Source organism: Sorex fumeus, unplaced genomic scaffold (assembly GCF_029834395.1).
Source record: "Sorex fumeus unplaced genomic scaffold, SorFum_2.1 ptg000020l, whole genome shotgun sequence".
Lineage (NCBI taxonomy): Eukaryota > Metazoa > Chordata > Mammalia > Eulipotyphla > Soricidae > Sorex > Sorex fumeus.
Window position 1 is genome coordinate 5,114,831 of NW_026606077.1, and position 12,432 is coordinate 5,127,262.

The following is a 12,432-nucleotide window of genomic DNA, read 5'->3' on the forward strand; positions in this document are numbered from 1 at the left end:
CAGCTCTTGGAGGTCACACCCGCTCGGGGTTGGGTGTGTGCCAAGGCCGGGCTGCAGGTGGGTTTTGGCCAAGAGGGGGTGGGGGTGGGGCGCATGGGACACCTCGCACCTGGGCACAGAGCGGGGGCTTCTCAGAGGCTGGGGGAGAGTCCCCCTGGGGGTATAACTGCGGTATAAGTGCCACGCCCCCCTGGACACCGCACTCCGGCCCCCCAGGCGGGACAACTCCGCTTCCTCATTGCACGCACCTTTTTTGCACACTTTGAACAGCGGGGAGGCCGATTCCTGCCCCCTCCCCAGGGTCCGCTCTCCGTATCCGCGTCCCCGGAGTGGGCACGCCGGCCCCGTCCCCCGCGCCGCATTCCCCCACGACCCTCGGCGCCCGAGCACCCACGTTGCCGGCGTCGCGGGAGACCTCGCCCCCGCGGCTCCCTTTCCCCGCCCCTGGCTCCCCGGGGTCCGCGGCCGAAGCCCCGCCCCCGCCCCGCCCCCGTCCCGCCCCCTCCAGGCTCTGCTCGCGCCCATTGGTCGGCGCGGCCGGCTGGCGCGCGGCGGGGGCCGTGATTGCGGCGCGCGGGTGTCAGTCACCCCGGAGGGCGGGCGGGCGGGCAGCCGCAGGTGGGGATCGAGCCCCGGAGTCCCCGAGCCCCCCGGCCCGCAGCGCCCAGGATGCCCCGCGGGGACTCGGAGCAGGTGCGCTACTGCGCGCGCTTCTCCTACCTCTGGCTCAAGTTCTCGCTCGTCATCTACTCCACCGTCTTCTGGGTGAGTGCTCCCGGGAGCACGGCGGCGGGGAGGGCGACTCCGGGCCCCGGGCAGGGCAGGGCAGGGGCGCCCCGACGCTGACCCCGCGGCCCGCCCGGCCGAGCCCAGCCCAGCCCCAGCCCCAGCCCCAGCCCCAGCCGCGCCTCCGGGGCCCCGAGCGGGCGGGCGATGCCGTCCGGTCCCCTGCGCGCACCCGTGGCCCTGGGCCCTGGGCACCGCCGGCCGCGCCCACCCCGCCGGCCCGAGCAGCGGTCAGCCGTGGTGGCCTGGGGCGGGCGACCGGGGCTCCCCGCCCGGCTCCCATGATTTGCTGGCCAGTGCCCCTGAGCCGGCTGCTGCCCTGCAGAGCCGGGGTTTCCGCTGGACCCCGGGGAACGTGCCCACCTGGTCCAAGGGCTGGCTGGGAAAATCCCCCGGACCCCCGAGTCTGCCCACTCCGATGGGCCCAGTAGCAGCCCTCACCCCACCCCACCCCGCCCCGCCCCGCTGCCCTTTGCTTCTCGGGTCTGTTGGGGGCTAGAGGTCCGACTCGAAATTGGCGTGGACGCCTGGCTATCTACCACCTTCTTCGCGGTCTTGGGGGGGTCATTGCTGCAATTTGCAAATTGCTGGTCGTGGTCACAGCAGCTGACCTCCACAGGTGGGGCCGAGTGACACAGGGGCAGGGTCAGTGCTTAGTTAGCCCAGGCCCCCGTGAGGCCTCCAGAAGGGAGTTGCTCTTTTGGTTGTGAGCAGGGAAGCTGGGCTGTGTGCGGTGCGGTGCAGGGGCTGGGTCTTCGGTGGGGATTGCTGATGGGTCTGGGTGCCACCTGGGAACCAGGACATCTTTCTACAGGTTTGCTCCTGCCACTCTAGTTAGTCCCCTGCCCCTCTGGGGGCACAGACACCTATCTCCCCCACTCCCCAAACACTCTGGCCGCCTCAGCCCTCCTGGGACCTTCTCTGGTGTTGGGGTGTAGTCTTGGCGCCAGAGGGATAGTACGGCGGGGAAGGCATTTGCCTTGTGTGTGGCCACCCTGGGTTCGATCACCAGCATCCCATATGGTGCCCCGAGCACTGCCAGGAATAATTCCTGAGTGCAGGGCCAGCAGTAACCCCTGAGCATAGCCAAGTGTGACCCAAAAAGCCAAAAAAACAAATTTCGTCTTGTCACTGACTCACGGAGAGGTCTTAGACAAATCACTTTCCTGTTTGGGGCCTTTGAGCTGACTGAATTTCTCATCTGAAATATCCCTAGAGATTCAAGGTTGAATTTTGATGTTAGATGATTGTTTTTAGAGATGGCTAATCCTATCATGATATTCCATGACAGGTGGGAGGAGGGTGTTGGGGTGTAACTCAGGGATTAAGCACAGCCCCACATGGGTGAAGCCCAGGGTTCGACCCCAATTCCCCTCTGACAATGCCCGAACAATGATGTGGAGTTGGGATATTCTCATACAATTGCGTTCCAGTTCAATTAAATTTCAAAAGAATTTTCATCTATTTTTAAACTGAGGGGCTAGAGCGATAGCACAGCGGGTAGGGCGTTTGCCTTGCATGCAGCCAACATGGCCGACCCGAGTTCGATTCCTCCGCCCCTCTCGGAGAGCCCGGCAAGCTACCGAGAGTATTCGATATGCCAGACACAGTAACAACAAAGTCTCCAATGGAGACGTTACTGGGCCCGCTCGAGCAAATCGACGATCAACGGGAGGGCCTTTACCTTTACCTTTTACCTTTTAAACTGAATCACAGGGAGATAACACAGTTGCAAAGTTGTTCATAATTGGGTTTCAGTCATATAATGGTCCGACAGCAGTCCCTTCACCAGTGCAGCACCCACCCCCCAGGCACTTCACTTCTCCCCCTCGCCCCACCTTAAAATGTAAGATTTTTGTTTGTTTGTTTGTTTATTGTTTGGGGCCACACTTGATGGTGTTCCGTGGTTACTCCTGGCTCTGCACTCAGGAGTTACTCCTGGCGGTGCTCAGGGGACCATATGGGATGCTGGGAATCGAACCTGGGTCGGCTGCGTGCAAGGCAAACACCCTACCCGCTGTGCTATCGCTCCAGCTACGTATGTCAGATGTTTTAAGCCATGGTATAGCAACATTTATGTTCTTCAATTTTGGGGCCACACCTAGCTATGCTCAGGGCTTACCCCGGGCTCTGAGGCCAGGGATCACCCCTGGTGGGGCTCCAGGGGCCACATAGGGTGTCAGGAATGAAAACTGGGGCAAACGGCAAGCAAGGCAACATAGCAGCATTTATGTTTCGTGATACAATCATGTTTGTGTATATGGACACATACAGTTGAGGTTTTTAAATAATTTTTATTTAGTCACCTTGAATTACAAAGTTATTCATGATTGAGTTTCAGACGTACAATGTTCCAACACTGATCCCTTCACCAGTGTCCAGTTCTCTCCACCAGTGTCCCCTGTCTCCCTCCCACCCACCAACTCGCCTCTGTGACAGGCACTTTTTCAATACATTTTTGGCACCGTGGCATAGTTGAGTTTTGAACAACTCAGAGGTTAGCGGCACCAGTCTTCTGCCATGAATATCTGTGTGTAACTTTTGACACATCAAAAACTTAACTGCTAATAGCTTGTTGCTAACCAGAAACTTTGCTGATAGCAGAGACAGTCGATTAATACCTTTGTATATGTGCCATCTCACCCGTACAGCAAAGCCTGGCAAGCTACCTGTGACGTATTCGATATGCCAAACACAGTAACCACAAAGTCTCACGATGGAGACGTTACAGGGCCCGCTCAAGCAAATCAATGAACAACGGGAGGACAGTGCTACAGTGCGACAGTTATATGTGCTATGTACTTACCATGAAGTAAGCTAGGGGAAAAGATAGCCCAGCTCCCAATCCAGGTCTCCGAGTAGGTGATGTAGAAGAGAGATGAAGTACATTTAGTTAGAGGATGGCACTTGGATTATAGGTGGATGTTCTAAGACAGTGGAGGGTGGTTATGTATTGGGATGGGGGCAAGTTGAGTTGTCGTTCAAAGGATTCAAAGATTCTCTGTCTCTCTCTCTGTCTCTGTCTCTGTCTCTGTCTCTCTCTCTCTCTCTCTCTCTCTTTCCTTTTGGGCCACACCCAGCAGTGTTCAGGAGTTACTCCTGGCTCTGCATTCAGGAATTACTCCTGGCAGTGCTTAGAGGGGACCATAGAGGTATTCCGGGGACCGTGTGGGATGCTGGGTCAGCCATTTGCAAGGCAGGCGCTCTACCTGCTGTAACTAGTTCTACAGCCCAACAAAGGTTCTCTTCTTAATTTGCATCAGAATCAACTGGAATGTTTAAAGACCCTTATAAAAATTTAAATTAAATTGTAGAGGCGGGATTGTGCCAGGAGAGGTGATCTCACAAAGCCCCTGATTCCAACTCTGGGGTTCTCTGCCTGTCCATCACTTTCAGCTTCTGATGGTTAGTTGGAAGGGAGCAGACGCAGAGGAATAGGCGACGACCTGAAAATCAGGATAGACCAGGAACCTAAAGATGGGGAATATTTCCAGCTTCATCCCTTTTCTGTGTTTGTGATCACTTATCCCATTCTTCACTTCCTTTAACCTCTGCTTTCCTGTCTATGAAATGGGTAACCGGGGTCCTGCCCCTTATGTCATTGGGATGTGGCAGGTAGATCCCAGTCCTACACAGAGTCAAGTCTCCTGGTTAAAGGAGGCTTGAATTTTCCAGGTCTGTCTAGTACTAGCCCTGCGCCCTGACTGACCCTGACCCTGTGCCTTCCCTGGGGCAGGGTGAGACTCCACCTTGGAATCCCGTTGCTTCAGCCAGCTGAGATTGTCTTACCAAATCCTTGACTTCCTGTCACTGGAAGTATTTCTGCTTAAAAATCCCTCTGCTCATGCCAAGAACTCAGCCACTTGCCAGCTCTGCCAGGCAGCTCCCGGTGCCAGAGTTTGGCCGTAGGGCGGAGGCCTGGTGAGTAAGTCATTTGTCCTAGATTGGGATCTGTTCATTGGAAACCATTAAGAGAAAGTCCGTTCTCTCCGGGGCCATCCCTGAGGGCAGGGGAAAGGAGGGAGGGGTCTGTGCAATGTACCTTTCTCGGAAGTGTTCCTTTCATCTCATCCTTTCTTTTGAGAGCATATTTTTGGGCTGCACCCAGCAGTGATAAGGGCCTACTCCTGGCTCTGTGCTCAGGACTCATTTCTGGTGGGGCTCAGGGGACCCTAGGCGGTACTGGAGACCAAAACGAGGGTGACCACGTGCTGACTAAGCACCTTAACCTCTATACTGTTGCTGTAGTCCTCACGTAACTCTCAAAAGAGCCCTGAGTTTTTCCAGGCACCTCCTAGAAGCCTTTTGGCTTTAAAACGTACCGCCAAGTAGGAAATTCGAGGACACCACTTAAAAGTCCAAAAATGTAGTCATCTTTCTCCTACTCCTCTCTGCTGGTCTGTCTCATCCAGAGGGAACGGTGCTATTTCCTGGGCCTCTTCTCTGATCCTTGGCGTTAGGATGCCCTGGGCACTACCGGTCCTCTTCGATGTATTCTTTTCTTTCCCACACCGAAGGTCTCCTTCTAGGTACAGTTCCGCCCTTCTCCCTTACTTAAATTCAGATCGAGGTAAGGTGCCCAGCTCTGCTAGCAGCAAAATCTCCCCTTCTGTTGGAAATAATCTCTCCAAGAACTAGGAGCTGCCTTTCATTTTGTGGGACGAACTCACTATAGGCTGCGCCAGGGTTTATGGGATCTATCCCCCGCTGGGGAACTCAGGTTGTTTCCCCCCTCTAGTTATTGCTTAACATGCTACAGTGAGCATCTGAGTGGTGCTTTACATGGGTATGTATGTCTGCAGGGTCATATCTAGAAGTGGGATTTCTGGCTTAGAGGACATATAAAGGTACAGTAGAATACAGAAATGCACTGATCTTAAGTATGTATGAATTTTTGCAAAGTGAGCAGAGTGAGGATATATATATATTATATATAATTATATAAAATATATTTTTATAAAAATATTTTAGCATATGTTATATAAAAATTATATATATTTATAATCTGAGGGCCAGAGCGATAGCACAGCGAGTAGGGCATTTGCCTTGCATGCGACCAATCTGGCCAACCCAGGTTCAATTCCTCTGCCCCTTTCAGAGAGCCTGGCAAGCTACTGAGTGTATCTTGCCCGCACGGCAAAGCCTGGCAAGCTACCCGTGACGTATTCGATATGCCAAACACAGTAACAGCAAAGTCTCCAATGGAGACGTTACTGGGCCCGCTCGAGCAAATCGATGAACAACGGGAGGACAGTGACAGTGACAGATATATATAATTTATATATAATATATACAGCAATTTATATATTATATAAAATTAGCCTTCAGTTCAAGTCAATAGGACAGACAGCAGGAGACAGAAACCTCTGCTTGGTACCCACTTCACTCACTCCCCCCTTACAGTAACCCCCATCCGAATCACTGAACACATAGAACGACTTTGCCTCCTTTGTATGTGTATTAAATAATGTCAAGAAGGGCCGGAGCAATAGTCCAGCGTGTTTGCCTGGCACGTGGTTGACCCGGGTTCAATCTCCAACATCCCATATGGTCCCCTGAGCCCACCCAGAATAATTCCTAAGTGCAGAATCAAGAGTAACCCCTGAGAATCTCTGGGTGTGGCCCCAAAATCAAACCAAACCAAAACGGAAACAAGTAAAACCATCAAGAGATGCCCAACCTAGAGGTTATATTGTATTAATTACCACAATTCTTCCAAGGCACTCACTTCTCACGTATCCATTCATCTTTACGAGGTAGCTTTCGATCACTCCTGCCAATATGAAGTCGTTATTTCCTCATCCAAAACAGCAGGAAGCAGTGACGATAAATGGAGTGTGAGGAGAATAAACCATGGTTATTAGTCCTAGTTAGATATTGCGGTAGCTGGACTGTGAACCCCAGGCTGGCCCGCTTTGTTCCAAAGGCAGGTGGGCAAGTATTCGAGAGGCTTAAAGACACATTGGCACCAACGCTGAGATTGGCTCGTCCAATGCCGCCGGAGGATCAGAGGGAAAGTGAGTCAGTGTGAATGTGACTTTGAACCACCTGTGATGGTCCCACACTGGGGAGTCCGGAGAGGGTGTTTCAGGGACCCTGAGCTGAGCTGGGCGTGGGCCTCAAGTCTCTGCACCCCGGCCCAGGCTTCTTTGGGGGGGGGCACCTGGGAAATGAACTCCCCGAGAGGCAGCCTGTCCTGCCACATGCCACGAGGACGAATCATGCTAACACACGTGTCAGGGCCCACTGGGGACACGGCTCTAATTTTAGCACAGGAGATCCTGGGGATTTGGTTTCAGGACAGTTTTCCCAGTGACACCGTGAGAGTCGGAGGTCAGGGCGGTAGCTCTTTTACAAAGGCCGCTCTGGGGGCTGTGCTAGTTGTATTGTGGGGGCCCAAGCCAAACCTGGGTTTATAAGCAGGGCTCCAGCTGGGGCTTCTGGATCAGAACAAGCCGGAGGAACAGCCTGGAGATCCTGATTGTCTAGAAAGGAGCAAGCGCGTTGCCTTGCCAAGAAAGGGAGGGTGGCCAGGCTGGTGGTTACTCACCTGGGCTTGGTTAAGGTATTATGAACCCAGACTGGCCTTTCCATGGAACGGCTCTGTTTAGCAGAGCTTGGCTGAGATTCTCTGCCTATAACCACAAGGGTGTGAATGCTCTACCAGGCGGCCTGGGTTCAAATCCCGACTCTCACCCTTCTAGGTTGAATGACTTGGTCATGAGCGTTCCTGTGCCTCAGTTGTCCTAACTGTCGAAAGTGGATTACCTGCCCGTTAGAACTGGTCAAACGAGAGCTGACCCGAGGGTTGCCGAGGCCGGCAGCAACCACTTGTTATTTTATAGGAAGAGCCGAAAGCCGAGAGCAATGCCTGGCATGCGGTAAACACTCCCTCAGCGGCTTCCAGCTTCGCCAGGGGTTTGCTATGTCCTGTCCCTCTCTGTTCTCCTGGGGGCTCAGGAGCCCGCGGGAGGGGCCCTTGGAGGTTCCTGTCCTGCCACAGGTTCCTTGCTCTGAGGGGAAAGCAGAGTCTGGAGAGAGGAGCAGCCGTCATTAGATCCTGAGTGGGATCCAGGTTGACCTTCGCCCCCTCCAGCCCACGCTCTGCCTCCCAGCGCCAGGACTCGGGTATGAGGAGACACGTTTTGCAAGAGTTAGGTAAAGCTACAAAGAAAAGAAAGTAGATTTGGTTTCCTGCAGAATCTCTCTCTTTGGAAAAGAGCCCTATTGTTCTTGCGGGAATAATATGCGCCCAGAATGAAAAGGGGCCGGGCACAGTGGCTCAGTGAGGACAGCAAGCACAATAAAAGCCTCCTAGCGTTCCCAGCAGGGGCAGACCCTGTCTGGCCTGGGAATACCGGTCTGCATATCTCCGTCTAGAGGCGCACAGATTTCCCTCATTTTTGGTTTTGGTTTTCTGTTGCTGTTGGTCCATGGGGCTGGCCTGTTTCCCTCTTGCTGCAGTCCAGCCTTCCAAAGAGTAAACAGTGAAATTTGAACAGTGATCAAGCTGGTGAACAGACCGAATGGACTGCCCCAGAGATTCTGGGAGCCGCCACCTGGGTCCTCTCGGCCTGGGCTCTGGGCCCTCCCTCCCTCTGCCTGGCCACGGGCCTTTACAACCCAGGGATGCAGGACAGCAGCCTGTTGGCATTTGGAGAACCTTCTAGAACACTGTTTTACAGATGAGCAGAGACAGTGGGGGAGTTTCTTGGCTCCTTTTTGGCCTGGGGACCACGTCTGGTGGTACTCGAGGCTCAGCCCTGGCTCTGTACTCAGGGCTCACTCCTGACAGGCCAAGGGAACCACGTGTGTGGTCGTATGCATGGCCAACGCCTTACCCCCGTCCTCTTTCCAGTTTCTCTGCTTTGACTGCGAACTTTCCGCACCACCTGCCCCTTCCTGTAAGGTGGTTACTGAAGCCGTCAGCCTGGACCGCAACCTGCCGTTGTTGATGGCCTGCTCTCCTGGGTTGGGCCGCTGCTCTCTGGGTGATTCACGTCACCTGGGGTGAGGCTGCAGTCACCGAGATAAGAGTCTGATAAGGAAATGCTGGTGCCACCTGACTCCAGGCGTGGGGGAGAGGTGTCTCTGGGTAAGCCCAGGACCCAGGGACCGAGAAGATAAACCTTTCCCAGAGGACTGTGGGGTGTGAGAGGCTTGAACCATAACCCACAGGGAGGAGAGTCCTGTCTGGATTTTCTCCAGGTTTCCTTTATCCAGCCAGGAGGTATTTTTTTTGGTTCTGGCAGGATTTGTGGGGCACTGTGCTAATCGCCGGGGTGTAGAGACAGGAGTTCTGCTTCCTATGAATCCCCATCAGGATGGCCTTAACAAGGAGTGTAGCGGAGGCTCAGGAGTGAGAAGTGGCCAGATAGAAGAAAAGCATTCAAAAAAGGCCGGGGAGCGTGTTCAGGCAGAGGGCGCCTTGGGGAGTGTTCAGATAGGGGGCACCTGGAGGAGTGTTCGGGCAGAGGGCACCCACACCCGTCATGGGCAGCTCTTGGTGCCTGCAAGGGATGGGAGTCACTGGTGCACCCTCTGGGGGACGAGGGGAGCAGGTGCGCCTGGGTGCTGCCTCCCGAGTGACAGAGGTGACCCTGTCCTTGGCTTGCCTCCTCACACTTCTCTTCACTTCTCTGGGCCCACTGAAGCACCCTGCAGCTGAGTGGACAGTGACCCTGGTCTCATTCCCTGGCTGAGAAGTCTCAGACCCCGAGAGGGAGGCAATGGGCATGACTGTCCCCAACCTCCGTCCCCAAGACCAGAAACGGGTCTGCTGTGTTTTATAGTTTTCCAAACAAGACTGTCCCTCCCAGGCAGGGATTTATATCCAGGGATGCTCCTCTTTTCCTGGGGATGGAAGGAAAGTGGCCTTGACCAGCCAAGGAGAGGCCAAACCGCAGCTCCCGCCCAGGGCAGCCGGAAACCCCCACTAGGATCCGGGCTTGGACAAGGCCAAGGTCACCCAAGCAGGGGCGGGCTGTGTCAGGGCCAGTATGTGAGACTGCAGAGGTGCCCAAGGCCAGGTGGTCAGTTCCCATGCCCACATCCTATGCCAGACACCAGGCCCAGAGATTGATACTGCGTGACCGGCCTGGTGGTGGGTGGAGGGTCAGTCTGGCTCATATATCCCTGCTTGGAGCCGAGTGGGGTTCTGGGCCCCCACCTGGCACTGAATTCTGAGGCGCCCCCTTCTTGAGGTCACAAGTCGGGGGGGCTGGGGCTATAGTACAGCGGGCAGGGTACTTGCGGTACTTGCTCTGCGTGCCGCAGACCTGAGTTTGATCCCTGGCAGCATATATGGTCCCCAGGCCACCAGGGGTGATCTCTCAGGGCTTAGCCAGGAGTAACACCTGAGCACTGCAGGATGTAGCCCCCAAACGACCTCCAAAAGAAAGTCTTCCACCTCCAAGAAGAAGTCAGGACTTCTGAGGCATCTGCTATGGTTCTGGATCTTGACTAGGATGGGGCACTCCTGCCCTGGGGATTTTACGAGTATCAAGTCCAGGCGGGTTCCCAGAGCTGTGGACCCTTGACAGTTGTAGAGTTCTTTCCCCCCCCCCCCCCCTTTTGACAGTTTTCATGGGCTGGAGCGATAGCACAGTGGGTAGGGCATTTGCCTTGCAAGCGACCAACATGGCTGAACCCAGTTCGATTCCTCCACCCCTCTCGGAGAGCCCGGCAAGCTATCGAGAGGATCTCCCCCTCACGGCAAAGCCTGGCAAGCTCCCCGTGACGTATTCGATACGTCAAACACAGTAACAACAAGTTGCACAATGGAGGCGTTACTGGGCCAGCTCGAGCAAAATCGATGAACAACGGGAGGACAGTGACAGTGACAGTTTTCACAGTGTTATTTTTATCTATATTAAATGCAGTTTCTGTCCTTAAGTTCCTTTTTTGTTTTGGGGCCACACCCAGCAGGAGCGGGGCTCAGGGCTTACTCCCAACTTCCTGTTCAGGGATCACCACTGTTGGGCCTTGAGGGACCCAATGTGGTGCCGGGAATGGAACCTCGGTCAGTTGTGTGCCAGGCAAGTGTCCTACCTGCTAACCTGTCTCTCCAGTCCTTGTGGTAGTTAACTTTGACCTGGAATTTTCCGTAGAGCTGGACCCTGGTGCTGAGACGGGATGTCTTCCCCAGTTAGTGTGAGCAGCTGGCTGTGATCCCTGGGACAGAAGGTCCAGACCCTGAATCCCAAGACAGATGCAGCAGGGTCGCAGGGCAGGGGAGGGGAGGGGTGGAGGGCAGGGGGCAGGGATCCAGATGGGCGAGCCAGGGATGAGCTCTTGGCCCTTTGTGGAAGGGTGGGAGGCAGCTTCCGACTCAAAACACTGAGTTTTGTCGTGGGGTGAACGGCGTTTCCCCCTAAAGTGTTCCCATCCCAGAACCCATGCAGATGACTTTCTTTGGACGAGGGGTCTCTGCAGAATAATTGGGCTCAGCATCTCGAGACGGAATCATCCTGCATTCCCCGGGCTGACTGCGCAGTGAATGACCGTGTCCTTGCACGATGGAGGCTTGGGGTCTTTGGAACAGAAGCGGAGTAGCCAGGCAGAGGTGATGGCCACGGGTGACAGGCAGGAGCCCCTACACAAGGGAAAACACAAGGGCCAGGTTCTACCTAGACCTCTAGGGGAGTGTGGCCCTTGTTTCTGGGCCCATGGTGCCAGGGTGGTGGTGTTGGGGACACACACTGCCACGTCTCTGGTTGTTTCAGGCTGATCGGTTTGCACCAACCTGTTTATCCAGTCCTGGAAGCTATGGCAGGTGCTTCATGCTACCAGCAAACGTATTTCCTTCTATCGGCTGGGACTGCAAGAGGGAGACAGGGATGACGGGGTTCTTCCTTTGGGGGGTCCCCCCCTCCATCCCCTGTGTGCCCTGTGTCTGGTTTCTGCGCTGCAGGGAAAGCCTGGGAGCAGGCATCCAAGAGGGCTTGAAGTGAGCCTAGCGGTGGGCAGAGTCCCTGCGCAGGGCAGCATCCCCGCCCCTAGCATGTGCCTCGCTCCTTGGTGAGGAAGGACAGGACAGTGGGCATCATTCACTCGTTCCCTCTCCCCAGTGCAGGTGGGTCCCCGTGCATGGGATGGTGCAGCCCCTGAGGGGGGCCACCCCAGACTGACCGCTGTAGGCAGGAGGAACTCAGGCAGCTGACACCCCCGATCATGCCCCGGGTGGATGCAGTTACCTGGTTCTGCAAGCTAGGGATGCTGTCTGGCCAGCTCACCTAATCCTTGAAAGGAGCTTATGACGGGGCTCAGGTCAGTGGCCCCAAAGGCCCATGGGAAGCCAGGATCAGCAGGGAAGAGTTGGGTCAGGGTCTCATGGGGCAGCAGTGGCCACTCCATCCCGAAGGGAAGAGGGGTGTTCCTGCAGAAACCAGGTGAGGGCTGGAGTTCTCGGGGACTCCGGAGTCTGGAGTCAGGCCGGTCTGCTCTGCGTTTGTCTTCTCTCTCCACTGGGGTCACCCCTGCTGCTGCCTCTGTTGGGGCCAGACCTGCCCCCTGCCATCAGGAATGCCCCAGCCCCACCTCAAAAAGTCTCTCTTTCTCCAGGCCACATGACAGTGGAGAAGAGAGTTCGTCCCTCCGTCTCCCCACCTGCCCCTCGGGGTCCTGGGGTCTTGGCTGTCACGCCCA

The 12,432-nt window shown here is 55.4% G+C and overlaps 1 protein-coding gene across 1 annotated transcript in view; it reads left to right on the top strand.

The window, feature by feature from the left end:
• Positions 1-605: 605 nt before the first annotated feature.
• The window catches only part of TSPAN15 (tetraspanin 15), a 67,297-nt gene continuing 55,470 nt past the window's right edge, over positions 606-12,432 (top strand). Inside the window, exon 1 of the mRNA XM_056113517.1 lies at positions 606-765. Within this exon, the coding sequence (XP_055969492.1) occupies positions 670-765 (96 nt within the window). The 5' untranslated portion in view covers positions 606-669. The remainder of the gene's footprint in view (positions 766-12,432) is intronic.